This window comes from Schistocerca americana, chromosome 6, assembly GCF_021461395.2.
Source record: "Schistocerca americana isolate TAMUIC-IGC-003095 chromosome 6, iqSchAmer2.1, whole genome shotgun sequence".
NCBI classification, from domain to species: Eukaryota; Metazoa; Arthropoda; class Insecta; order Orthoptera; family Acrididae; genus Schistocerca; species Schistocerca americana.
This window is the reverse complement of record NC_060124.1, coordinates 249,544,810-249,572,666: the sequence shown is the minus strand read 5'-3', so window position 1 is coordinate 249,572,666 and position 27,857 is coordinate 249,544,810. Positions and strand designations below refer to the sequence as shown.

At 41.5% G+C, this 27,857-nt stretch overlaps 1 protein-coding gene across 1 annotated transcript in view; it reads left to right on the top strand.

The window, feature by feature from the left end:
* LOC124620075 (dynein axonemal heavy chain 1-like) overlaps positions 1-27,857 on the top strand; it is an 804,068-nt gene that overhangs the window by 591,975 nt on the left and 184,236 nt on the right. Inside the window, exons 39-41 of the mRNA XM_047146741.1 lie at positions 9,027-9,243; positions 15,559-15,833; positions 27,093-27,403. Of these exons, the coding sequence (XP_047002697.1) occupies positions 9,027-9,243; positions 15,559-15,833; positions 27,093-27,403 (803 nt within the window). The remainder of the gene's footprint in view (positions 1-9,026; positions 9,244-15,558; positions 15,834-27,092; positions 27,404-27,857) is intronic.

Genomic DNA, 27,857 nt, shown 5'->3' with positions numbered 1-27,857 from the left:
TTTCAATGGTATTATGTGGGAAAAATATATCTAAAAACAAAGATTCTGTAACTTACCAAACAAAAGCGTTGGTACGTTGATAGAAACAATAACAAACACAAACACACACACGAATTTCAAGCTTTCGCAACCCACGGTTGCTTCATCAGGAAAGAGGAAAGGAGAGGGAAAAACAAAAGGATGTGGGTTTTAAGGGAGAGGGTAAGGAGTCATTCCAATCCCAGGAGCAGAAAGACTTACCTTAGGGGGGAAAAGGGACAGGTATACACTCGCACACACACATATCCATCCGCACATATACAGACACAAGCAGACATATGTAAAGGCAAAGATTTTGGGCAGAGATGTCAGTTGGGGCGGAAGTACAGAGGCAACAATGTTGTTGAGTGACAAGTGATGTACGAGGGGTGACAACTTGAAATAGCAGAGGTTGAGGCCTGGTGGGTAATGGGAAGAGAGGATATATTGAAGGGCAAGTTCCCATCTCTGGAGTTCTGATAGGTTGGTGTTAGTGGGAAATGGACAGTTTGTTGCTGGTCATTCCGACATAGAAAGCTTCACAGTGTAGGCAGGTCAGTTGGTAAATCACATGGGTGCTGTCACATGTGGCTCTGCCTTTGATCATGTACACCTTCCGGGTTACAGGACTGGAGTAGGTGGTGGTGGAGGGGTGCATGGGACAGGTTTTACACCGGGGGTGGTTACAAGGGTAGGAGCCAGAGGGTAGGGAAGATGGTTTGAGGATTTCATAGGGATGAACCAAGAGGTTACGAAGGTTAGGTGGACGGCGGAAAGACACTCTTGGTGGAGTGGGGAGGATTTCATGAAGGGTGGATCTCATTTTAGGGCAGGATTTGAGGAGGTCGTATCCCTGCTGCAGAGCCACATTCAGAGTCTGATAAAGTCCCAGAAAGTATCCTGTCACAAGTGGGGCACTTTTGGGTTCTTTTCTGGGAGGTTCTGGGTTTGAGGAGATGAGGAAGTGGCTCTGGTTATTTGCTTCTGTACCAGGCCGGGAGAGTAGTTGTGGGATGCGAAGCCTGTTTTCAGGTTGTTGGTGTAATGGTTCAGGGTTTCAGCACTGGAGCAGATTCTTTTGCCACGAAGACCTAAGCTGTAGGGAAGGGACCATTTGATATGGAATGGGTGACGGCTGTCATAATGGAGGTACTGTTGCTTTTTGGTGGGTTTGACGTGGACGGATGTGTGAAGCTGGCCATTGGACAGATGGAGGTCAACGTCGAGGAAAGTGGCATGGGATATGGAGTCAGACCAGGTGAATCTGATGGAACCAAAGGAGTTGAGGTTGGAGAGGAAATTCTGGAGTTGTTCTTCACTGTGAGTCCAGATCACGAAGATGTCATCAATAAATCTGTACCAAACTTTGGGTTGGCAGGCCTGGGTAACCAAGAAGGCTTCTTCTAAGAGACCCATAAATATGTTGGCGTATGAAGGGGCCATCCTGGTACCCATGGCTGTTCCCTTTAATTGTTGTTATGTCTGGCCTTTGAAAGTGAAGAAGTTGTGAGTTAGGATGAAGCTGGCTAAGGTAATGAGGAAGTAGGTTTTATGTAGGGTGGCAGGTGATCGGCGTGAAAGGAAGTGCTCCATCGCAGTGAGGCCCTGGACATGTGCAATATTAGTGTATAAGGAAGTGGCATCAATGGTTACAAGGATGGTTTCCGGTGTTAACAGATAGGGTAAGGAGTCCAGGCGTTCGAGAAAGTGGTTGGTGTCTTTGATGAAGGATGGGAGACTGCATGTAATGGGTTGAAGGTGTTGATCTACGTAGGCAGAGATACGTTCTGTGGGGGCTTGGTAATCAGCTACAATGGGGCGGCCGGGATGATTGGGTTTGTGAATTTTAGGAAGTAGGTAGAAGGTAGGGGTGTGGGGTGTCGATGGGGTCAGTAGGTTGATGTAGTCAGGTGAAAGGTTTTGTAGGGGGCTTAAGGTTCTGAGGATTCCTTGAAGCTCCACCTGGACATTGGGAATGGGATTACCTTGGCAAACTTTGTATGTAGTGTTGTCTGAAAGCTGACGCAGTCCCTCAGCCACATACACCACGGTCGTGGAACCCGTGTCCGCCAGAAGAATGACGATGGATCGGTCAGCCTTCAGATCACGGATAGCCTGGTCTTCATCTGTGGTGATGTTGGGAGTAGGATTAAGGTATTTCAAGAAGGATTGAGAGGCAAGGCTGGAAGTGAGAAATTCCAGGAAGGTTTGGAGAGGGTGATTTTGATGAAGAGGAGGTGGGCTCCCCTGTGAAGGAGGACGGAACTGTTCCAGGCAGGGTTCAATTTGGATAGTGTCTTGGAGAGTTGCATCATTAAAAGTAGGATTAGGATTATCTTTCTTCGTGGCAAAGTGATATTTCCAGCAGAGAGTATGAGTGTAGGGCAGTAAATCTTTGACGAGGACTGTTTTGTTGAATCTGGGAGTAGGGCTGAAGGTGAGGCCTTTGGATAGAACAGAGGTTTCGGATTGGGTGAGAGGTTTGGAGGAAAGGTTAACTACTGAATTAGGGTGTTGTGGTTCCAGATTGTGTTGATTAGAATTTTAAGGTTTCGAGGGGAGTGGAGCTGGAAGTGGGAGATTGAGTAGATGGGAGAGACTGGGTCTGTGTGCAATGAGAGGAGGTTGGGGTTTGCTGGATAGGTTGTGGAGGGTGTGTGAGATGCCTTTCCGGAGGTGGGAAACAAGGAGATTGGATAGTTTTTTGAGGTGGAGGGTGGCATGCTGTTCTAATTTGCGGTTGGCCTGTAGGAGGATGCTCTGAACAGCCGGTGTGGGTGTGGGAGAGGAAAGATTGAGGACTTTTATTAAGGATAGGAGTTGTCAGGTGTGCTCACTGGCTGAATTGATGTGTAGGTGAAGGATTAGGCGGATGAGGGCTGTGGATTGTTCAGTTTGGAACTGGTATAGGGACTGATGGAAAGAAGGGTTACAGCCAGAGATTATATATATATATCAAAATGTCTGCTTGTGTCTGTATATGTGTGGATGGATATGTGTGTGTGTGCGAGTGTATACCTGTCCTTTTTTCCCCCTAAGGGAAGTATTTCCACTCCCGGCATTGGAATGACTCCTTACCCTCTCCCTTAAAACCCATATCCTTTTGTCTATCCCTCTCCTTCCCTCTTTCCTGACGAAGCAACCTGGGGTTGCAAAAGCTTGAATTTTGTGTGTGTGTTTGTGTTTGTTTGTGTGTCTATCAACATGCCAACGCTTTCGTTTGATAAGTTACATCATCTTTGTTTTAGATATATTATTCCCTCGTGGAATGTTTCCCTCTATTTTCCACGTAGGAAAAATATATCTAAAAACAAAGATGATGTGACTTACCAAATGAAAGTGCTGGCAGGTCGACAGACACACAAACACAAACATACACACAAAATTCAAGCTTTTGCAACAAACTGTTGCCTCATCAGGAAAGAGGGAAGGAGAGGGAAAGATGAAAGGATGTGGGTTTTTTGGTTTTGGTCTTTAAATACGTCTGCTTGTGTCTGTATATGTGTGGATGGATATGTGTGTGTGTGCTAGTGTATACCCGTCCTTTTTTCCCCCTAAGGTAAGTCTTTCCGCTCCCGGGGTGGAATGACTCCTTACCCTCTCCCTTAAAACCCACATCCTTTCATCTTTCTCTCTCCTTCCTTCTTTCCTGATGAGGCAACAGTTTGTTGCGAAAGCTTGAATTTTGTGTGTATGTTTGTGTTTGTTTGTGTGTCTGTCGACCTGCCAGCACTTACATTGGTAAGTCACATCATATATATAGGAAGTAGGTAGAAGGTAGGGGTGTGGGGTGTCGCTGGGGTCAGTAGGTTGATAGAGTCAGGTGAAAGGTTTTGTAGGGGCTTAAGGTTCTGAGGACACCTTGAAGCTCTGCCTGGACATTGGGAATGGGATTACCTTGGCAAACTTTGTATGTAGTGTTGTCTGAAAGCTGACGCAGTCCCTCAGCCACATACACCACGGTCGTGGAACCCGTGTCCGCCAGAAGAAAATATATATATATATATATATATATATATATATATATATATAAAAACAAAGATGATGTGACTTACCAAATGAAAGCGCTGGCAGGTCGATAGACACACAAACAAACACAAACATACACACAAAATTCTAGCTTTCGCAACCAACGGTTGCCTCATTTTATACACTCCTGGAAATTGAAATAAGAACACCGTGAATTCATTGTCCCAGGAAGGGGAAACTTTATTGACACATTCCCGGGGTCAGATACATCACATGATCACACTGACAGAACCACAGGCACATAGACACAGGCAACAGAGCATGCACAATGTCGGCACTAGTACAGTGTATATCCACCTTTCGCAGCAATGCAGGCTGCTATTCTCCCATGGAGACGATCGTAGAGATGCTGGATGTAGTCCTGTGGAACGGCTTGCCATGCCATTTCCACCTGGCGCCTCAGTTGGACCAGCGTTCGTGCTGGACATGCAGACCGCGTGAGACGACGCTTCATCCAGTCCCAAACATGCTCAATGGGGGACAGATCCGGAGATCTTGCTGGCCAGGGTAGTTGACTTACACCTTCTAGAGCACGTTGGGTGGCACGGGATACATGCGGACGTGCATTGTCCTGTTGGAACAGCAAGTTCCCTTGCCGGTCTAGGACTGGTAGAACGATGGGTTCGATGACGGTTTGGATGCACCGTGCACTATTCAGTGTCCCCTCGACGATCACCAGTGGTGTACGGCCAGTGTAGGAGATCGCTCCCCACACCATGATGCCGGGTGTTGGCCCTGTGTGCCTCGGTCGTATGCAGTCCTGATTGTGGCGCTCACCTGCACGGCGCCAAACACGCATACGACCATCATTGGCACCAAGGCAGAAGCGACTCTCATCGCTGAAGACGACACGTCTCCATTCGTCCCTCCATTCACGCCTGTCGCGACACCACTGGAGGCGGGCTGCACGATGTTGGGGCGTGAGCGGAAGACGGCCTAACGGTGTGCGGGACCGTAGCCCAGCTTCATGATGACGGTGCGAATGGTCCTCGCCGATACCCCAGGAGCAACAGTGTCCCTAATTTGCTGGGAAGTGGCGGTGCGGTCCCCTACGGCACTGCGTAGGATCCTACGGTCTTGGCGTGCATCCGTGCGTCGCTGCGGTCCGGTCCCAGGTCGACGGGCACGTGCACCTTCCGCCGACCACTGGCGACAGCATCGATGTACTGTGGAGACCTCACGCCCCACGTGTTGAGCAATTCGGCGGTACGTCCACCCGGCCTCCCGCATGCCCACTATACGCCCTCTCTCAAAGTCCGTCAACTGCACATACGGTTCACGTCCACGCTGTCGCGGCATGCTACCAGTGTTAAAGACTGCGATGGAGCTCCGTATGCCACGGCAAACTGGCTGACACTGACGGCGGCAGTGCACAAATGCTGCGCAGCTAGCGCCATTCGACGGCCAACACCGCGGTTCCTGGTGTGTCCGCTGTGCCGTGCGTGTGATCATTGCTTGTACAGCCCTCTCGCAGTGTCCGGAGTAAGTATGGTGGGTCTGACACACCGGTGTCAATGTGTTCTTTTTTCCATTTCCAGGAGTGTATATATATATATATAACAAAGATGCTGTGACTTACCAAACGAGAAAGCACGGGTAGATAGACACAATAAAAAACACACAATCACACACACAAATTTCAAGATTTTGCAACCCACAGTTGCTTCATCAGGAAAGAAGGAAAGAGAGGGAAAGACAAAAGGATGTGGGTTTTAAGGGAGAGGGTAAGGAGTTATCCCAATCCAGGGAGCAGAAAGTCTTACCTTAGGGGGAAAAAGGGACAGGTATAAGCTCACACACACACACATATCCATCCGCACATATACAGACAGAAGCAGACATATGTAAAGGCAAAGAGTTAGGGTAGAGATGTCAGTCGAGGCAGAAGTACAGAGGCAAAGATGTTGTTTTGTGACAAGTGATGTACGAGGGGCGGCAACTTGAAATTAGCGGAGGTTGAGGCCAGGTGGGTAACGGGAAGAGAGGATATATTGAAGGGCAAGTTCCCATTTTCGGAGTCTGATAGGTTGGTGTCAGTGGGAAGTAATCAGATAACTCGGATGGTGTAGCACTGTGCCGAGATGTGCTGGCCGTGCACCAAGGCATGTTTAGCCACAGGGGAATGAACAGTTTGTTGCTGGACATTCCCACATAGAAGGCTTCACAGTGTAGGCAGGTCAGTTGGTAAATCACATGGGTGCGGTCACACGTGGCTCTGCCTTTGATCGTGTACACCTTCCGGGTCACAGGCCTGGAGTAGGTGACGGTGGGGAGGGGGGGGGGGGATGCACGGGACAGGTTTTACACCAGGGGTGGTTACAAGGGTAGGAGCCAGAGGGTAGGGAAGGTGGTTTGGGGATTTCATAGGGATGAACCAAGAGGTTACGAAGGTTAGGTGGACGGCGGAAAGACACTCTTGGTGGAGTGGGGAGGATTTCATGAAGGATGGATCTCATTTCAGAGCAGGATTTGAGGAAGTCGTATCCCTGCTGGAGAGCCTCATTCAGAGTGTGATCCAGTCCTGGAAAGTATCTTGTCACAAGTGGGGCACTTTTGAGGTTCTTTTGTGGGAGGTTCTGGGTTTGAGGGGATGAGGAAGTGGCTCCGGTTATTTGCTTCTGTACCAGGTCAGGAGGGTAGTTGCGGGATGCGAAAGCTGTTTTCAGGTTGTTGGTCTAATGGTTCGGGGATTTAGGACTGGATCAGATTCGTTTGCCATGAAGGCCTAGGCTGTAAGAAAGTGACCATTTGATATGGAATGGGTGGCAGCTGTCATAATGGGGGTACTGTTGCTTGTTGGTGGGTTTGATGTGGACGGATGTGTGAAGCTGGCCATTGGACAGATGGAGGTCAACATCGAAGAAAGTGGCATGGGATTTGGAGTGGACCAGGTGAATCTGATGGAACCAAAGGAGTTGAGGGTGGAGAGGAAATTCTGGAGTTGTTCTTCACTGTGAGTCCAGATCATGAAGATGTCATCAATAAATCTGTACCAAACTTTGGGTTGGCAGACCTGGGTGACCAAGAAGGCTTCTTCTAAGCGACCCATAAATAGGTTGGCGTACGAGGGGGCCATTCTGGTACCCATGGCTGTTCCCTTTAATTGTTGGTACATCTGGCCTTTGAAAGGGAAGAAGTTGTGAGTTAGGATGAAGCTGGCTAAGGTAATGAGGAAATAGGTTTTAGCTATGGTGGCAGGTGATCGGCATGAAAGGAAGTGCTCCATCGCAGCAAGGCCTTGGACTCGCGGGATATTTGTGTATAGGGAAGTGGGATCAATAGTTACAAGGATGGTTTCCGGAGGTAACAGATAACAGATAGGGTAAGGATACCAGGGGTTCGAGAAAGTGGTTGGTGTCTTTGATGAAGGATGGGAGATTGCATGTAATGGGTTGAAGGTGTTGATCTGCATAGGCAGAGATACGTTCTGTTGGGGCTTGGTAACCAGCTACAATGGGGCGGCTGGGATGTTTGGGTTTGTGAATTTGAGGAAGTAGGTAGAAGGTAGGGGTGCGGCGTGTTGGTGGAGTCAGTATGTTGATGGAGTCAGGTGAAAGGTTTTGTAGGGGGCTTAAGGATTCCTTGAAGCTCCGCCTGGACATCGGGAATGGGATAACCTTGGCAAACTTTGTATGTAGTGTTGTCTGAAAGCTGACACAGTCCCTCAGCCACATACTCCCGATGATCAACTACCACAGTCGTGGAACCCGTGTCTGCCGGAAGGATGACGATGGATCGGTCAGCCTTCAGATCACGGATAGCCTGGGCTTCATCTGTGGTGATGTTGGGAGTAGGATTAAGGTTTTTCTAGGAAGATTGAGAGGCAAGGCTGGAAGTGAGAAATTCCTGGAATGTTTGGAGAGGGTGATTTTGAGAAAGAGGAGGTGGGTCCCGCTGTGACGGAGGACCAAAGTGTTCCAGGCAGGGTTCAATTTGAATAGTGTCTTGGGGAGTTGGATCATTAGGAGTAGGATTAGGATTATGTTTCTTCATGGCAAAGTGACATTTCCAGCAGCGAGTACGAGTGTAGGACAGTAAATCTTTGACGAGGGCTGTTTGGTTGAATGTGGGAGTAGGAGTGAAGGTGAGGCCTTTGGACAGGACAGAGGTTTCGGGTTGGGAGAGAGGTTTGGCAGAAAGGTTAACTACTGAATTGGGGTGTTGTGGTACCATATTGTATTGGCTAGAATTTTGAGGTTTTGGGGGGAGTGAAACTGGAAGTGGGAGATTGAGTAGATGCTGTGACTTACCAAACGGCAAAGCGCTGGTAGTCAGACACAATAAAAAACACACAAATTTCAAGCTTTCACAACCCAGTGTTGCTTCATCAGGAAAGAGGGAAGGAGAGGGAAAGATGAAAGGATGTGGGTTTTAAGGGAGAGGGTAAGGAGTCATCCCAATCCTGGGAGCAGAAAGACTACCTTAGGGGGAAAAAGGGACAGGTATACACTCGCACACACTCATATATCCATCCGCACATATACAGCGGTATTTTGGCTTGTGACTTTGTCAGGGGCAATAAGTGACACATTAAAATGACACATGTTCAAGGTATCCAGGAATAGTTAAGTTGCTAACAGTAGAAAATACACCACTAAAAATTGCAGAGGGAGACAAAGACTTGACTATGGTAATCAGTTTCAAGTGGATTTAAGATGGAGCAGTTATAGAGGTGAAGCAGCTGCATGGTATAGACGGGCACAGAGAGCTTCGTATACTAATCTTTTGACTGAAGACCACAACAACAATAATGTATTTTATAAAGAAGCTGATTTGAGGTAGTAACATTGGTAGTGATATGTGTAGTATCAGAGGCACAAATAGTCTACACACTCGACTCTCTTTTTCTGTATGGAAGCATGTAGATGGTGAAATAAACTGTGCAATTTCTGTATCCATGTACTACTCTGCAATATGGTATAAACAACATCAAATCTCACATATAAGCACACTATTTTTAGTCTTTCTTGTAACTGCAGGTACTCGATGGCCTTAAACTGCTTCAAGACACATTAGAGAAAACAGAAGCTCATAAAGCTGATCTGGAGGCAAAGATGAAACTTTGTGAGGAACGAATGGGACGAGCAGTGAGGCTTATATCTGGACTTGCAGATGAACGGGAACGTTGGGGCATATCAGTGAAAACTCTCTCTGAATCTGTTATCAATGTTGTTGGAGATGTGTTGCTCAGTGCAGGTAAGGAATAAATTTCTCAATACATCTACATATGTACCTGACAAAATAATGACCAGATATGATCTGTTTTCAAAGTTACATTTTTCACTAGAGGTGACAGTCCTACTTGATGAAAACAAACAGCTTGAACAAATTTACGACCTTTGCTGAGAAGATACTGACTGCATACATAAAAAAATCTGTGGCTTCTATGTGGTCTGTGCTTTCATTCATCACTATAATAGCTGAATAGGTACACCATAAAATAATTATATTCATTAGAGTAGAAAAATTCATATGTGGCAACTTTAAACAAGTAAAATTGACCCCCAGATGCCAGAAGTAGCCATGTTTATATGCCGAATGGAAGGCTGTGTGCAACATTCCTTTGTGTCTAGAATGATAAAAAAATGAAATGATATATTCACATCAGTAAGCAGCTATAATCACAAGCAATGTGCTGATGACACATATGTTTGTAGGTAAATTTGTATTTTATCAGCTTGTATTTTTAAACCTGATCGAATTAGCTGATGATCCGAACAAAATGTATGCTTTATTTTAGATGAAGTATTAAATTAATAGTAGTGTGCAACATCTTTGGAAAATGTACTGCATAACAGTAATCTATAACATATCTAGAAAGTGTAGAGAATTTTACAGAATAGTACTACAGTATCTGTAAGAACTGTCTTCATACTTGAGCAGTAGCAAAACTGCAACAACTGACAGATGTTTATCTGCCAAATTTTAACACTTTAAAATATAATTTGTATTGTTTTTTACTTACATAAATACATAGGCTGCCACTGCCAGTTTCATTCTCATTGGAATCCCCTATATCTGCGGGTTGCTGGATACTGGTGCACACTTCAAAGAAACAGGCGAGAAACGATGATGACTCGAGCTGGGAAGACCACCTGCAGTTGAAACTCAAACCCACATCAGAGTCAACCAACAGGGCAGACAGAAGGGCAGACCCGACACAACAAGAGCAAGGGACTAGCAATCTAGGCTGCAATGAAGTGTGATGAACTTTCAACACAATGCTGTCAACAGATCAAGTACAAGACACAATCCAAATAGACACACCAGACAGATACACCAGTATCGAAACAAAGTTGTTGGTGAGTAGCCAGTAATATGGTGTAGAGAGTAATGAACTCTATCAGACAAAGTACATGACTGACTGAGCAGTTGAGGTATGATAGTATTTATGCCAGCTGTGATGGGCACTGTTGACCAATGTATTCACAAGGCGAGATAGTAGCACACTCGCTAGGCGAGTGCAGTACTGTGGCAACGCTGCCCTCTATCGGTCATCGAGATCCATTTGTTCTGGGGGCATTCAACTTCTGTGTTGCCTAATACCAGAGGCTCCTTCTAGGTGTATTGCCACAACATTTTATAAAACAATGAAATAAACCAGCATTTCATCCGAGTTGTAGTGGCTGTCCTCAGGGCAAAGACTATAAATACTTTGAATATGATAAATTTCCTTGACTCAGGAAAATGCCTCTCCACAAATCACCACGGATCCAGAAAGCATCATGATACTCGTCTTGCCCTTTCATCATAGAATATCCTGTAAACCATAGATGAAGTGCAACAGGCAGAATTCCAAAAAGCATTTGGCACAAAATATCACTGCAGACTGTTAATGAAGGTATGAATGTACAGAATAAGTTTTCAGGTATATGAGTGGCTTGAAGACCTTTTAAGTAATAGAACTCAGCCTGCTGTTCTGGCTGGTGAATTCTTATCACAGATAAGTGTATCATCAGGTTTGCCCCAGGGAAGTGTGATAGGACTGCTTTTGTTCTTTATACACATAAACGATGTGACAGATAAGACTGAGCAGCTGTCTGTGACTGTTTGTGCAGGAGGACTTAAAAAGAATGTGTGTTTGACATGTTGAATGACAGTTTGCTCTAAATGTAGAAAATTTAGGTTAATGCAGATAAGTAGGATGAAAGAAACTTGTAATTTTTTACTATGGTATGGGTGGTGTGCTGCTTGACACGATCATGAAAATTAAATATAGGCATAACATTGCAAAGCAAAGTGAAATGGAACAAGCACATAAGATCAGTGGTAGAGAAGGCAACTGGTAGGCTTTCTCTTATTGGGAGAATTATAGGAAAGTGTAGCTCATCTGTAAAGGAGATCACATATAGAATACTAGTGGAATGTGCTTTTGAATATTGCTCAAGTGTTTGGGGTCTGCACCATTTCAGAGTAAAATAAGTTATTCAAGCACCTCAGAGGTGTGCTGCTAGATTCGATCAACAGTGAGTATTAAAGACTTGTTTTGTGAACCTAAATGTGAATACTTAGAAGGAAGACTATGTTCTTTTCACAAAAAGTTATTGAGAAAATTTAGAGAACTCAGCATTTGTGACTTATTGCAGAAAGATTCTATGTACAAGGGGCAATGCATAAGTAATGCAACACATCTGCCTTTTTTTTCTGGCCATTTTCAGTTGAAAAATGTGGAATTTGGAGGGTGACATTATGGAGTATTCCCACTTCAGCCACTATAATTTCATGAAGTTCTAAAAGATAGCGGCACTATACGTAGCCTTCAAAATGCCATCTGTAACAGAGGTAGGGTCCAAGCAAAGAGCTGACATCGAGTGTCTTTTGGCAAAAAACCGTAGCATCACAGATATTCATAGGCACTTACAGAATGTCTGCTTAGACTTGGCAGTGAACAAAAGTCATCATCGCAACAAGGTCATGAAGACATGTCTAGTCCTCTCATGTTGGCCAGCTAAATACATCTGTGATTCCTGCAGTGTTTGAATATGCAGACACTCTCTTTTGAGGTGGTCAATGGATCACAAACAGACTCCTCACTGCTCAGCTGGATATCTCTGTTGGTAGCGCTGACACACTCAGCCACCATTTGGAATACTCTAATGTGTGTTCCGTGCCACTTAACAGATGACGATAAAGAGCAACAAAGGACCATCTGTGCAGAATTATTTGAGTGCTACAAGGCTGATTGCCACAATTTTTTCTCGAACATTGTCACAGGTGATGAAATATGGGTTCGTCATTTCAAATTAGAAACAAAACAACAATTCACCTCTCCTCCGAAGAATAAGTTCAAAACCGCAGCCTCAGCCAGTAAAATCATGACGATGGTCTTCAGGGACTCTGAAGGGATTATTGTGTTTAATGTCCTCCCTCAGAGTGCAACAATCAACTCTGAAGTGTATTGTGCTCTACTCCCACGAAATTGAAGAAACGTCTTCAGAGTGTTCATCATGTCAGAAATGCAAACGAACTTCTCCTTCTCCATGACAGTTCAAGTATGCACACCCAAGAGGACTGGGGCTGTTGGTTTCCATCCACCATACAGCTTGGTTCTCACACCTTCCAACTCAATCTGTTTGGCCCAATGAAGGATGCACTCTGCATAGAGCAGTATGTGGATGATGGGGAGGCTGTTGATGCAGGAGGACATTGGCTCTGGCATCAACTATTAAAGTGGTACCATGTGGGCATTCAGGCCCTCCCAGTAATGTGACATAAGGCTTTCACAGTGAACAGAGATTATGTTAAAGATTAGGGTTTTGTTGCAAAAAGAGTGGGGAATACCGTGGTGTGTCAGAATCCTGAACAAAACCAACCTCATTCTTTAATTAAAAAATAATGTTTTGCGTTACTTATTGAAGGCCCATCATACATTTCGCACCACATAGAACCATGCAGACAAAGTAAGAGAAATTAGAGCTCTTACACCTTTTGCAGTGCGCCACATGGTGGCTTGTGGGTGACTGTACATAAAGATTAAAACAGACATTTTACGTTTTGGTAAATTCTTTTGACAAAATTTTGATCACCATATTTCTTTGCTGAATGTGTAAATACTGTATATAGTTACCCTCATCTATATAGAGAGAAATGACCACCATGATATAATAAGAGAAATCAGAGCTCGCATGTAAAAATTTAGTTGTTCATTTTCCCATGTGATATCTGAGAGTGAAACACTCCAGAAATAGTCCAAAAGTGGTTCTATGAGCTGTCTGCCAAACACTTAAGTGTGAATTAAAGAGAAATGTTGTAGATGTAGTTGGTTTTTATTCCTTTCTAGATATGTCATTATGTTTGAGCTCGGTATATATTCTGATATTTTACAACAGATGGATGTCAGAGACACCAGATGGTTGTTTTCTGGATAGCTTCTGCTTCCTTCTTGTAAATGAGCATGACCTGTGCTATCTTTCCACTGCTTAAAGGATAACTGCAAACTCTGTATAAAACTGATGGGAATTCCATCAGACATTGTAATGTTGCTCAATTCTGCAGTTTCACCAGTTTCTCAGTGCCACTGATTCTCATATGAGCCATGCATCTTTGCCATTATGTGAGAATTAAACCACAGCTGTACTTCTGGATCCTTCTTTGTAAAGGAAAGCTTGAAAGCAGAGTTCATCATCCATATTTGTAAAGGAAAACTTGAAAGCAGAGTTCATCATCTCTGCTCATGCTTTGCTTCGCTCAGTTTCAGTTGTGAATGGCCAGGGGCAGTTGGCAGCTGTAGTGGGTGGTAGAACGAAGTTGACAGCATTAGTAGCCATTAGTATACCAGTTACCTGGTTGCAGGCTGATGAGCCCTCAAGTAAACAACATTGATTCAACACACATTTTATTAGTGAACCAGCTTCAGCAATCGCTGTGTTGCTCAGCAGTAGCAACATACTTCAGGACATGTGCTGAAGGCAGACACTATGTAAGCAAGCTGCCTGTGGCCTTGGGTGGCCCGCGGTAATGCCAGTGACTCACTAGAACTTCTGACTCGAATGCATGTAGTGGCATGTGCACCGTCTGATCACAGCTTTGTGCTGAGGGCAGGATGCACCGGAGGGTGCGGAATCCTGTCGTGGAAACAAATCTCCACCAGTTCAAACAAATCTCCCACTATTCAGTTACTCAGAAAAGTAAATCTTTAATTGTAATTTGTGATAATCAGGCAAGCAACAATAGACAGAATCAGTTGTAAAATTCTGTATACATATAAAAGACACATGTTGGAAACCATTGTAGATCAACCTGCAGCAAGTTTTGAAATAAGTAAGATCTGTGTCTGAAAATAAGGGATAATGTTCTGCAGACACTTTAGTACATATTACAAGTGTATGTACCGACTGTTATCTAAATTTCGTGCCCTGGGAGTTTACTCCATGATTCAGTTAACTTACTTTTTTTGTGCTTAACTGTGAACTTGTAATTTTTTTCATTGAAAGTGTTAAATATCAATAATGGCTAGTGCAAACTGTGATAATAGGGAAGACATTGGACTGTGTTGTTTTGAAATGAAAATTACCATGTACACAGTGTTTGTACTGATATGACAGTCAGATCTGAAGTACAGTGATGTAAGTGTTTTGTTCAGTGACTGTGTTAATTAGGTATTTACCATACATGAATGTTTATGAATTATTACATCAGCATAACGTAACTTCACTCGAACAATATTGCAGGGCATCTACAAAGTGCAATATGTGGCTATCTGTTTATCTGTGCTGTAATTATATTAAATGAGACTTGAACTGGCCATAAACAGTAGTTCATTCAACATCTAAGAGCAGTTAAAGTGTGTGAACTGCAAATTGGTTTGGGCTGTATTATTGGAAGTGGATTGTTCCCACCATCAACTTTTCAGCTATTTTCGATGGAGGTGCTGCTACTGAGGCTAACCGTGCGTGTGAGGATGTGTTCACTGCCAGGTCACTCAGACCCCAGGATGAGAGGGTCCTGGTGGTAGTCTAGTGTGTAAGGACAGCTATCGTGGACTAATTTGTGAGTTATACATATTATTAGACTATTCTAATAATAGAAAATGACTCAGCTGTAATCAATGAGTAAATTAGAGTTACTCTGTAAGTAATTTAATGATAGAGGCACACTTGACCATGTTAATGTTACAAAGTGAAAAAAAAGTATGGTAATGTTATGAAGTTATTTATGTACATGATTTTGTACCATTATCAAAACTGACCCTGTTCCAAACCTCGGTGGTGAACTTACAGGCATAATTTTTTGCAAGTTTGACACATCTGATAGATAATCATTTTCTAGCTAATCATTTTCCTACAAAATATTGCAGCACATTTGCATATCCTGTGCACTCAAAGGGTCCTCCTGAATAAGTTTGGCATGAATGTGTTTTATTATTTTCTTTCCTGATTTAATAACCTCAACCATTTCTCCATGTTCTCATTTCTTGTGTGAATCTGTTCCTGTTGTCATTCATTATTGCATTCCTTTGAAAATTGTTTTACGTGTGTGCTACACATTTTCTACTTTTCCTGGTGATTTCAGGTGCAGTGGCATATTTGACACCATTCACTGACAGCTATCGTCGCAATCTCATATCGAAGTGGATTACTTTGGTGTCAGAACGTGCCATACCGCATACAGACAACGTCTCGCCAGTTTCTACAATGGGGGATCCAGTACTCATTCGCACTTGGCAGATCTTTGGCTTGCCAAGAGATACACTGTCAGCTGAGAATGCTGTTCTGGCTTTCAATTCCCGACGGTGGCCGTTGTTTATAGATCCTCAGGGCCAAGCAAACCGTTGGGTGCGTAATATGGTATGTACAAGAAATAAATGATTTTTATTTCATGTATACCTGGATTTCTGCCTGTATAACAAATGTTAAATTCATTGTTCACATGATGAGCAAACACTTAAGTGTTTTAATATAATTTTTTAAGAACTGAGATGCAAAATGTTTCCTAAACATTGGCTTTGTAGAGAGGAATGAGGAGGGAACCATACCAGCGAGAGTAACAGGACACAACCTTATCCCTTTGACTACTGTTGATGAAGTAACTTGTCATGCTTCACCTCTCCGCAGGTACTGTTGTCAAATTGAAGTGCAGCCTATGGCTTTTTCTCGAGTGCTATCAATGACTTGACTTGAGCCTCCTTGCTGACCCCTAAGTGCTAATGACATGTATAGCCGTGACACCTCTGATGTACCTGCATGCTGTTTAGGCATACAGCAGATTTTCCACTGCAAATCACAGTAACCTTTCACAGTTTTGTTCGCTAAGGTGTGTCCAGCTATGTGGTCTTGTTTTGCTTCATGTCATATTGTTCATGAAGACGCGTAACAGTGTTTTTCTCAGCCATTCTACAAAGAAAATAACAAGATGGCATGATTGCACTGAGAGAGAGATCATAGAGATACTCATGAACATTTGAGATGTAGCAAGTGAGCATTCCCCATCTGTTAACATCTTCTGCTCCCAACAGGTATTGATTTTTTCTCAAGGTATTTTTTTTTAAATCTCTGATATAATTAGTTATTAGTTGTGATAGGTACATGGAAACCTGCAAATCAGTTATCTGGCAAAGTTCAGTTTAAAATCATTGTTCAGTTTATTCTTCTTACTGCACTGATTCCATTGATACCATTGATTTAGCTGTAGATTATATTAATTCAAAGTTATAATTAATTGAAGTTAATACTGTAGTTCAGTATGTGGAAAAAAACCTGTAAGCTAATTAGCAGAATCCAGTATAATGACGTACATCGTATTTGAATGGTAAACATTCCGACCACCAGTGAAATATGTTAAATTACCTTAAACTAATTAGCTTGTGAAATAATTAATTTCTGATCCATAACCAAACATCATTGCGTGTTTTGCCATAACCACTGTTAGATTCTGATCTTCAACTGCATGCTTTTGTTACCTTAATATGATGTACACCGCTAATTAGGCTATACAAATGTCATTAAAAAAATCTAGGTAGTCCAGTGGAAGACATGGTTTTTGTCACTATTACCTTTAATGACAACACAGTATCTCAGAACAAATAATTCATCAACACTTCAAGAATCACACCAAATTAGAGTAATCCCAAGTCCTTCAGTCTCGGTGATCTCACACTGTTTTAGTTAGTCCTTTATTGGTTGATCTGTGTTGTTAGATCAGCCCCCCTCCCCCTTCCAATAAAAAAATTCCTTTTTTATTTTAATCCAGAGCCACAGGTGTTTCAGGGAAGTGGTGGTTTATAATACAGCCCGTTCTTGTAGTCTTTGGAACCATCAGGGGTTCCTGCTGGTGGCAGCCAGTCTAGAGGGTGTGTTCCTCTGCACTGAACCACTTGGAGGTGGTGTGACAGGTTGTCCTGGGTTGGTGTCCACAGGTGCCTCCATGTCCAAGTATGCCGGGTTTAACTGCTCAGTAGGAACCATTTCATCTCATCCATTACATTGAATTTTAAAGGTGTGTGCTCCACGCAGTAGGACCTTTCACAGGCCATTGTATAGTGGCATAACTAGTGGTTGGATAAGTTCATCCTTCAGTCAGACAAAGGGTACGCTGTAGAGGTTCTCATATATAAAGACACTCCTGTATCCATGTATCGGAAGAGTGGATGGGTGATTTGGGTCATCATTTCTTACAGGTGTTGATTGAACTCAGTGACAGTGTCTGGAAAAGTTGGTAATTAGTAGGGGTAGCTCTTCACCATACATGAGCTGTGCTGGTGGATGTTGCAGATACTCTTTGATTGCCGATCACAGGCCCATCAGATCATTTACATATGAGAAGGACACTGCGGACCAATGTTTAAACCAGCGGAAACCCCATGTATGACTTCTCCCACTCGAGGAATCTCCACTGATTACATTGTTTGAATTATTAAGTGCAATAATCTGCATTCTATTGGTTAGATATGACATCCATTGTTTGGCTATACCACCAACTGCATATCTAGGAGAAGGTGGTGATCCGTACAGTCTAATGCCTTAGATGTTGCTGTTGTGGCCTTTAGTCCAGAAACTGGTTTGATGCAGCTCTCGATGCTACTCTATCCTGTGCAAGCCTCTTCATCTTCGAATTACTACTGCAACCTACATCTTACAGAATCTGCTTAGCGTATTCATCTCTCGGTCTCCCTCTGTGAATTTTACCCTCCACACTTCCCTCCAGTACTAAATTGGTGGTCCCTTGATGACTCAGAACATGTCCTACCAACCGATCCCTTCTTCTAGTCGAGTTGTGTCACAAATTCCTCTTCTCCTCAATTCTATTCAGTACTTCCTCATAGTGATATATACATCTAATCTTCAGCATTCTTCTGTAGCACCACATTTTGAAAGCTTCTAGTCTCTTTTTGTCTAAACTGTTTATTGTCCGTGTTTCACTTCCATACAATGCTATACTCCATGCAAATACTATCAGGAAAGACTTCCTGGCACTTAAATTTATACTCGATGTTAATAAATTTCTTCAGAAATGCTTCCCTTGCCATAGCCAGTCTACATTTTATATCCTCTATATTTCAACCATCATCAGTTATTTTGCTGCTCAAATAGCAAAACTCATTTACTACTTTTAATGTCTCATTTCCTATTGTAATACCCTCAGCTTCACCTGATTTAATTCGACTACATTCCATTATCCTCATTTTGCTACTGTTGATGTTCATCTTACATCGTCCTTGCAAGACACTGCCCATTCCATTGAGTTGCTCTTCCAGGTCCTTTTCTGTCTCTGACATAATTACAAAGTTTTTATTTCTTCTCCTTGGATTTTAATTACTACTCCAAATTTTTCTTTTGTTTCCTTTACTGCTTGCTCGATATACAGATTGAGTAGCATCAGGGATGGGCTACAACCATATCTCACTCGTTACTCGGTCCCCCTTTCATGCCCCTTGACTCTTTAACTGCCATCTGGTGTCTGTACAAATTGTAAAGAGCCTTTTGCTCCCTGTATGTTACCCCTGCCACCTTCAGCATTTGAAAGAGAATATTCCAGTCAACAGTGTCAAAAGTTTTCTCTTAAGTCTACAAATGCTAGAAATGTAGGTTTGCCTTTCCTTAATCTATTTTTTAAGATAAGTCATAGGGTCAGTATTTCCTCACATTTCTACAGAATCCAAACTGATCTTCCCCGAGCTCAGCTTCTACCAGTTTTTCCATTCGTCTGTAAAGAATTCATGTTAGTATTTTGCAGCCGTGGCCTATTAAACTGATAGTTCGATAATTTTCACATCTGTCAACCCCTGCTTTTTTTGGTATTGCAGTTATTATATTCTTCTTGAAGTGTGAAGGTATTTCACCTGCCTCATACATCTTGCTCACCAGATGGAAGAGTTTCATCATGGCTGGCTCTCCCAAGGCTACCAGTATTTTTAATGGAATGTCGTCTGCTCCTGTGGCCTTGTTGCTCTGCCAAATTCTTCATGCAGTATTGTATCTCCTGTTTCATCTTCCTCTACATCATCTTCCATTTCCATATTATTGCCCTCAAGTACATCTCCATTGTATAGACGCTCTATATACTCCCTCAGTCTTTCTGCTTTACCTTCTTTGCTTAGGATGGGTTTTCCCTCTGAGCTCTTGATATTCATACAGGTGGTTCTCTTTTCTCCAAAGGTCTCTCTAAATTTTCCTTAAGTCAGTATCTATCTAACTCCTAGTGATACGTGCTTCTGTGCCCTTACATTTGGCCTCTTGCCATCCCTGCTTAGCAATTTTGCACTTCCCGTCGATCTCATTTTTGAGACACTTGTATTCCTTTTCGCCTGGTTCATTTACTGCATTTTTATATTTTTGTCAATTAAATTCAGTATCTCTTCTGTTACCCAAGGATTTCTACAAACCCTCGCCTCTTTACCTTCTTGGTCCTCTGCTGCCTTCACTTTTTCATCTCTCAAAGCTACCCATTTTTCTTCTAGTGTATTTACTTCCCCTGTTCATGTCAACCATTCCCTAATACTTTACCTCCCCTGTTCATGTCAATCGTTCCCTAATACTCTCTCTGAAACTCCTTACAACCCCTGGTTCTTTCAGTTTATCCATGTCCCATCTCCTTACATTCCTACCTTTTTGTAGTTTCTTCAGTTTTAATCTACAGTTCATAACCAATACATTATGGCCAGAGTCCACATATGCCCCTGGAAATGTCTTAAAATTGAAAACCTGGTTCCTAAATCTCTGTCTTACCATTATGTAATCTGTCAGAAACCTTCCAGTGTCTCCAATCCTCTTCCATGTATACAACCTTCTTTCAAGATTCTTAAACCAAGTGTTAGCTATGATTAAGTTATGTTCTGTGCAAAATTCTACCAGGCAGCTTCCCCTTTCATTCCTTACCCCCATTCCATATTCATCTACTACTTTTCCTTCCCTTCCTTTTCCTAAAATAGAATTCCACTCCCCCATGACTATTATATTTTCATCGCCCTTAACTATCTGAATAATTTCTTTTACCTCATCATACATTTCTTTAATCTCTTCATCATCTTTGGAGCTAGATGGCATATAAACTTATACTACTGTGGTAGGCTTGGGCTTCTAATGGTCTTTGGACGATAGAAGAGACAGTGTGGTACTGGCGTGCAAGAGTCACACATCTCTCGAAGTTGACTCACATATTGTGTGCAGCCGATCTTCTTCTCGGGTCAGACGGCAGCATTGATCTTCACAAACTCTTCTTCTCCAAAAACTATAGCTGGTTAAGGTAATTTCAAAATAGACTTCTTTTCTACTCTTGAAATGATTCTGTACTCCCAGGATACTTTTGTTCAACTCTGTTATATTTTCATCTCCACAATAAAGCTACTTCACAGGATTCACACAAATGTTCAACTCTCACGAGTCAACACCATCTTAGATCGTTAGAAACTAGCAGACACAATTATAATGATTTTGGTTTAATAACCACTATAAAACCAGTTCTTGCTTCTCGCAAGTCCAACATCCGAAAGTCAAATGTAGGTGTATTTAGTTCAATACATAATTGATTTGTTCACAACAATACAGTCGTTACACTGTCAAGAAATAGAGCATGCCTGCTCCTTGTACTGGACGTACAGATTCTCAGGCACACACTGCAAACACTTGTCGACGCCGATAGACTGTCACTATTGCTGTATTCTCCCGATACGTATCCATCTTTCACACACAGAAACCGGCAGTGAAATAGACACATCTCAACTCTCTCACCCTCATACTTAAAATATTGGGTGTTCGAGACAGTGGAAAGATGAGTGTGCTCTCTCTCTCTCTCTCTCTCTCTCTCTCTCTCTCTCTCTCTCTCTCTCTCCCACCTTTTTTTTCCCTACTCCTGCATTTCCATTATTTGATTTGGTATTCATAATCCTGTATTCACCTGAAATTACCAAGCTTTGCTATTTTTTAAAATTTGGTGATGAACATGTAAATGGGATTCACAGTGGAGCCATTCTTCTGAAACCTGAACTGTGATTTGCTGAGCATATTATTGTTGCTCTGGTGGGATACTATTCCAGAACACATCAGCTTCTCAAAAAAATGTTAGAAAATGATGTCAGTACTGAAACAGGTTGGTAGTTATTAACACTTCTTCTATCACCTTTCTTATAGAGGGTCCCCAGCTTGTGGTCTAGTGGCTAGCATTGCTGCCTCAGGATCACAGGTTCCCAGGTGCCTCTCAGCCAGGTTGGGAATTTTCTCTACTTGGCTACTGGGTGTCTGTGATGTCCTCACCATTTCAGCATCATTTGGGAAAGTGATGAGAGTAATTTTTCCAAACAAACAAGAAGCTCTTCTACCTTATTACTCAATCCATTTAGATTCCGACGAAATATGCCACTCTTACTTTTGTCTCTATTCAGACATTTTGTGGAGCTCTTCTGTTATATTAATTTACTTCATAACGGGATGCCAAAATTCTGATTCTGCACTAAAAAAAAAAGTACCCCACTGATACCAGTAACCACAGGGATCTTGTTTTGTGTCAAGGGGGGGGGGGGGGGGGGGGGGGGGGGGGGAAGGAGGCCCTTATTTTTCTACAAGAATCTGAGCCAGCCTCCCTTTCCCTTCTTATTCAAGCACAGACCATGTCTAGTATACCCAGTCTCCCACTGTAGCAATGGGCACTGCACTAATATGAGATTTCCTTTCAGTCAGCAGCAGCCCACTCAACTGTGTGTTCATACAGCTCACAGCAGTGTTAACCAGGGTTGGTCATGGTGTTGTGGGACACTTCACATGTGTGTGTGTGCAGTTGCTACTCCTATTAATATGACCTCCAATGCTGTAATTCCTGTCTTCAGCCAGGCCATTCCCTGCTCCACATACTATGATTACCTGATCTGCTTTTTCAAAATCTTTACAAAAATTTGATATGAACTGTCATCTCGATAAGTCTGGCACTTGAATCCACAGTACTTGTGACCTGGTACCCTGTTCATAATTTTTCCTGTGACATCTGGCGTACACCCTTGCCATTGCTACTACCTAGCAGCAAGACTTTTTTCTTCCTCCTGTCTTTTTGTACCAACCTACACCTAGTTTGTTTGCTTGTAGTCTGCAGCATCCTACTTTGACCTACAGCTAGTTGCAGCTCTTCCCCTTGTATTTCAGATAACAAGTCACCTATTAGATACTGTGAGCTTAAATGTATATGAAAAAGTTGAATATCTGTTCCACTCTAGCTGATGTTTATTAAAGAGATGTAATGTGTACTGCAGTTGGTGAATCTTGGTCTGTTATGCTACTGTCTCATAGTCTCCATTTTGATGTTCAATAAGTGAAGTGGATAGTGGAAAAAAAGTAATTCTGGAAGAAGTTTGTTTGTTATCAAAATGAAGGAAGTCATGATAAGTATATAAGGAGTAACAGCCTGTGATAAATTCTTCTAGTGAATTCATAGTAGTATTTCTAGATTCCTACTGTTCTCCATTCATCTTCCACAAATGAATGAAGTACTTTTAATAAGATTTGCATTAGGCATAGTCCATATCAGTTAAGGCAGGCTTGGAAAAATTCTCACCTTCATAGTCTTGAATGTTATTGAATTTAGCATATGTTAAAATTAAGGACTAAGTAAGGAACACATATTTTTTAGTTTTCTCCAAAAAAATTTTTGCTCCGAGATACAGCCCTCCAAAGATGACACTGTGCGTACCATTTTGAAGATGCGAATTTTGAAAAAAATGTTAAAATGCTGTTTCTCTGGAACAGTTCTATGTATTTTGTTGTTTTTTTTATTTGAAAAATAATTGCTTTATAATTACAAATAAATCATCCATTTGGACTTATTTGTCAAATTTCTTGTACTATAGTGTTCTGAACTTTTTTGTAATTTATGGATTTTTTTTTCTCAAAAATGCCAATCCATAAAATTTTGATTTTGATTTTGATTAGTACCATACAGATCTACATTTCCTGAACAGGAGAACTTCCACTTTTGGATTGAACAGGTTTTATAAAGAATTGAAATTTTTACCGTATATAAAACTTTTTTTATCATCACATAACAATCTCATAAAAATCAGAACCTAGCCTTATTTAACATAATTTTAGTTTTGAAATATGAGTAAAGACAGTTATTTTTCAAACATTTCAAATGGTTCCAAAATGTATGTGAAAGGTCCAAAGACTTAAAGGTTTCAATTTATACAACTTCTGTGCACTCAGTTTTGTACTTAAATGAGCCAGTCAATGAACTAAAAAAAGTGTTCCATTACTTCTATATCTTCCTTTGATATAGAGTGACACCTGCCTGTTGAGCCAATAGTAACTGGAGCACTTACAGTCTTCAAAACATTGTGAACAGGAAGCGAACACTGGAGGCATTGTTGCTGTCCATCAGCTGGAAACCTATATCCAGCAAGTGGTCCATGTGGTAGCATAAAGTTCACTACAATTCCATTTAACTCATATCTGGTGTCCATAACCTCTGCAATCCACCAGTCACAGTCATACACAGACGACAAACATCCCTCTCCTCAGGTTGTGATTCTGAATATTATCCTGATGTTTCTGAGGTTTTGGCTGAACGAATGAAATTTCTTCTTTCTTCTTCTTTAAAGTGCATGCAATATGAATTCATCCATCACTTTGACTCCAAAAATGTGTCTTCTGAATTCCTTTCACAGGGGTAGTTTGTTTGGACCATTCTTCTTTTTTCTCCTCATGGAATTCTTCAATTTTCTCTTTGGACAAAAGAATGAGAGCTGTGGATGTGCTGTGGATGTGTAAGATTTCATGACTCTTATAAAATCCACAGCATTCTGAATTGCAGCTGTATTTGGTCTGGAAAGATTGTGTTGTAGCATGATGCTTCAGCAGGCCGCCTACACCATCAAAAGGCCCCTTCCCATGACCAATAGCACTGCGTACCCAGTCAGTTGGCACTAGCGACTTAACTCAATTCAAACATCTGGTAATGATTTTTAAAATGACTTGGAGCACAATCAGAAATAATGATGATCTTCTCTGCCCCTGTTTGCATTTGAAGAATTTTGCACATTGCTAGCAAAGCATGTGATGAGTCATTTCATATGTCATCACTTATAACTGTAACACTTGTGGTCTTGTTTTGAAAATATGTCTCTCCTTTAATAATTGAAACCTGGTCATTACTCCAATGGACACCCTTGTACTTCTTGTGTGAGAATTACAGACCAGTTCTCAGCAAAATCACAATGAAGCACTAAACATAGTTCTTCAGCCTGTACACATCCTTTCACTTCTACAGTGTGTTGCTGTTGCAGTTTCTACAGATGCTAGTGTGTTACTGCTTTCACTGACCATTTACCAAGTTCATCAATGAAACTGTTGAAGGCAACAGTTTTCTTAATAAGCTTATTTTCCTCCAATGTCACATATGTAATTTCTGCAGAATTATCTGCTACATTGTCCAGGCCAAGTGTCTGTAAAGACAGTCCTCCCTTTCTATGACTGTCACCACATTCTTGAAACAAACAAGTCTCTTGCTTTACATTACAGACTACTAATGACTTCACATGCCCAATCAAGGTGTCATATGTCACGTGCTCCAGTAAGTTCTTCAAAGTTACCACACAAAGTTCAAAATTTGCATAGTACACACATAACCATCTCTAGGTGGGTGTGGAACTACCCACTTAGGTTGTAGTGCATAAAATTTTGATCTTCCAATATGTGAAGTTGTATAGTTTCTCTTATAAATTGCAAAAGTTTCTTCAATACTGTGAGTCATGTACCTCTTCACTTTCTCAACTTTTTGACCTACAACTGTTACAGTTATAGTGTCTTTTTTGTTGGCACTCTGGAGAGAACAGTCCCATTTATCTTCCAGATTCTATTTCAACTTGAGCTGCTTCTACAGTATGACCATAATAGGGATTTGCTCTTCCTAAGACTCTTTTTACAGACCTCACATTTCTTGATTTGTCTCCCATATAATTTGATACTGATGAAGAGTGGTTCAAAATTGTTTTCTTTGAAAATGTCTCTGGAATAATAGTTAAAACTTGCACCTTTTCGCTGTAGGATGCACAATATTCAACAGCTGAACTGATATTTGTGAAAAATTCCTGGCAAGGGGTGCAAGAGTGCTTTGGTTCATCTTCCTCTGAAGATGGAATTTCTACTTTGAAGAGTGTGGTCAGTTTTGCTATAGTGTATTCATTCATAGCTTTAGTAATTTGTCTGCGCTTTCTTGATGCATAGAGCTGATGACGCGACTTGACAGATCACGGTTTATTAACAGGACTAACACCTGCCTCTTCAGTTGACTGACTCAGGGTATTTAATTCTTCCTATATTGATGGAAAATCTGCATCATCTGCACCATGGGAGGCTTCACCTTGTTCAGATTCTATCATTGTTGTTATTCCATCAAAACATTTAGTTCACAAAATGTCATCGCTGGAAACATCTTCACTTTGACACAGTCTTCCAATGAGAACACTCATTCCCAACCTGAACAAAGTTTGCTTTTTGTTTGTCTTGCGTATCGCTCTTTTATGGAGATGCAAATAGTCAGCACATTTCACTCTCCTGTGGCCCTGGTCAAAAGTGATTTCAAACAGTTTTTTTCACAAAACACACTACAACTGTGTCAACTGGCAAATTCCTCATGAAAACACAGAACTCACTGGATAGCCTCAGATTTCTTAGAAGCCTCTTCAGTAAACAAACTAGCACTGAACAACTACAATACAGAAACCTGGCAATGAACAACCATGACAAAGAAACTGACAAGAAACTAAAACAAAGTGTAAGAAATATCTGCAACAATGAAAATGAAAAGAGATAACTGCAACAAAGAAAGTGATAAGAAATAACTGCAACAAAGACAATAAAAATAAACATTGTAACAAAGAAATTAGTAAGAAACAATTTCAGTGAAGACACACATTATCCTTAGTAATAATATTTAAAATAAAACCTGGCCGACGTAAAAGTGGAAGCTATCCTTTACAGAGAATATAGTACTACATGGTACTATTCAACAGAAAAAAATCTAACTTTCCTGGATTGGCATTTTCAGGGGGGGATTTGGATTTTGTAAATTATAACAAAAATTCAAAAGGCGAGAGTAAAAGAACTTCAAAAAATATGTCCAAATTGAGGATACCATTGTAATCATGAAGCAATTATCTTTCAGATAAAAAAGACTCTTAACAAAATGTCGAGAACTGTCACAGAGATACAGCATTTTAAAAAAAATTCTGAGATGCATCTTCAAAATGGTGTTCGCAGTTTCATCTTGGGTGGCCTGTATCTCGAGGCAGGAATTTTTTTGGAGAAAACAAAAAAAATATGTGTTTCTTACTTACTCCTGAATTTTAACATACGCAAATTTCAATAACATCTGAGACTATGAAGGTAACTCCCCTGCCTGAAGTGATACAGATTGAGCCATAAGCATGCAGTTTTGCAGTTCCAAGTGTCATTTCTTTAGATTAGATTAGACAATCACTAAGCTATTTCATAAAAGGTTTCTTTCTTGTGTGAAATAATTTGTATTGATTTATTCTGTGGCCACTTAGTTAATTTAACCATTGAATATTTCTGTGTTTTTGTTGTACATAATTTTTAGAGGTAGTTTAATCATTTTGTGATTTTTAGGGAAAGGAGTCAGGTATGTCAATTGTAAGGCTGTCAGATTCAGACCTGCTACGGACACTGGAATCTGCTATACGTCTGGGCAAGCCATGCCTCATTGAAAATGTGGGTGCAGAGATAGATTCTGCTTTGGATCCAGTGCTTCTTCGACAAGTATTTCAACAGAGAGGCACAGATATGCTAAAGTTGGGTGATAGTGTAATACCTTACAACCATGATTTTAGGTTGTACATTACAACAAAACTTCCAAATCCTCATTACACACCTGAACTCACTGGCAAGGTTATGTTGGTCAACTTCACTCTAGTGCCAAGGTAAGTTTCATAGTTTAATATGAGGAGCTCTTTTAAAATAAGTTTCAATAAAATACAGGAAAGCTTGTGTGTAAGGAACCTTATTATGTTTTTTAACCTTGAACATGAATTATTTATTGTTGTAATTAGAAGTATAGAAACAGCATAAGCAGAGGAGTTGTTCAATTCATCATGCTATTTTGATGGTGCAGATGATTTAAAAGATCCTACACCTGCCAAATCGTTCCCTACTGCAATAAGGAGATGTAAAATGAGGAATAAAAAGTAACACTGTGTTCTGGAAGAAGAAAGGTGGCTGTGGAACCAATTAATACAATCATAATTTGGAAGTGTATCATAAACCAATTTCCAAAATGAAGGACGAGGTGTAATCTAATAACATAGACAGTGAAAGTCTGAAAAAAGGGGAGGAAATATGGCAAGTACATTTCAAACAGAAAAGCTGAGGAGTGGT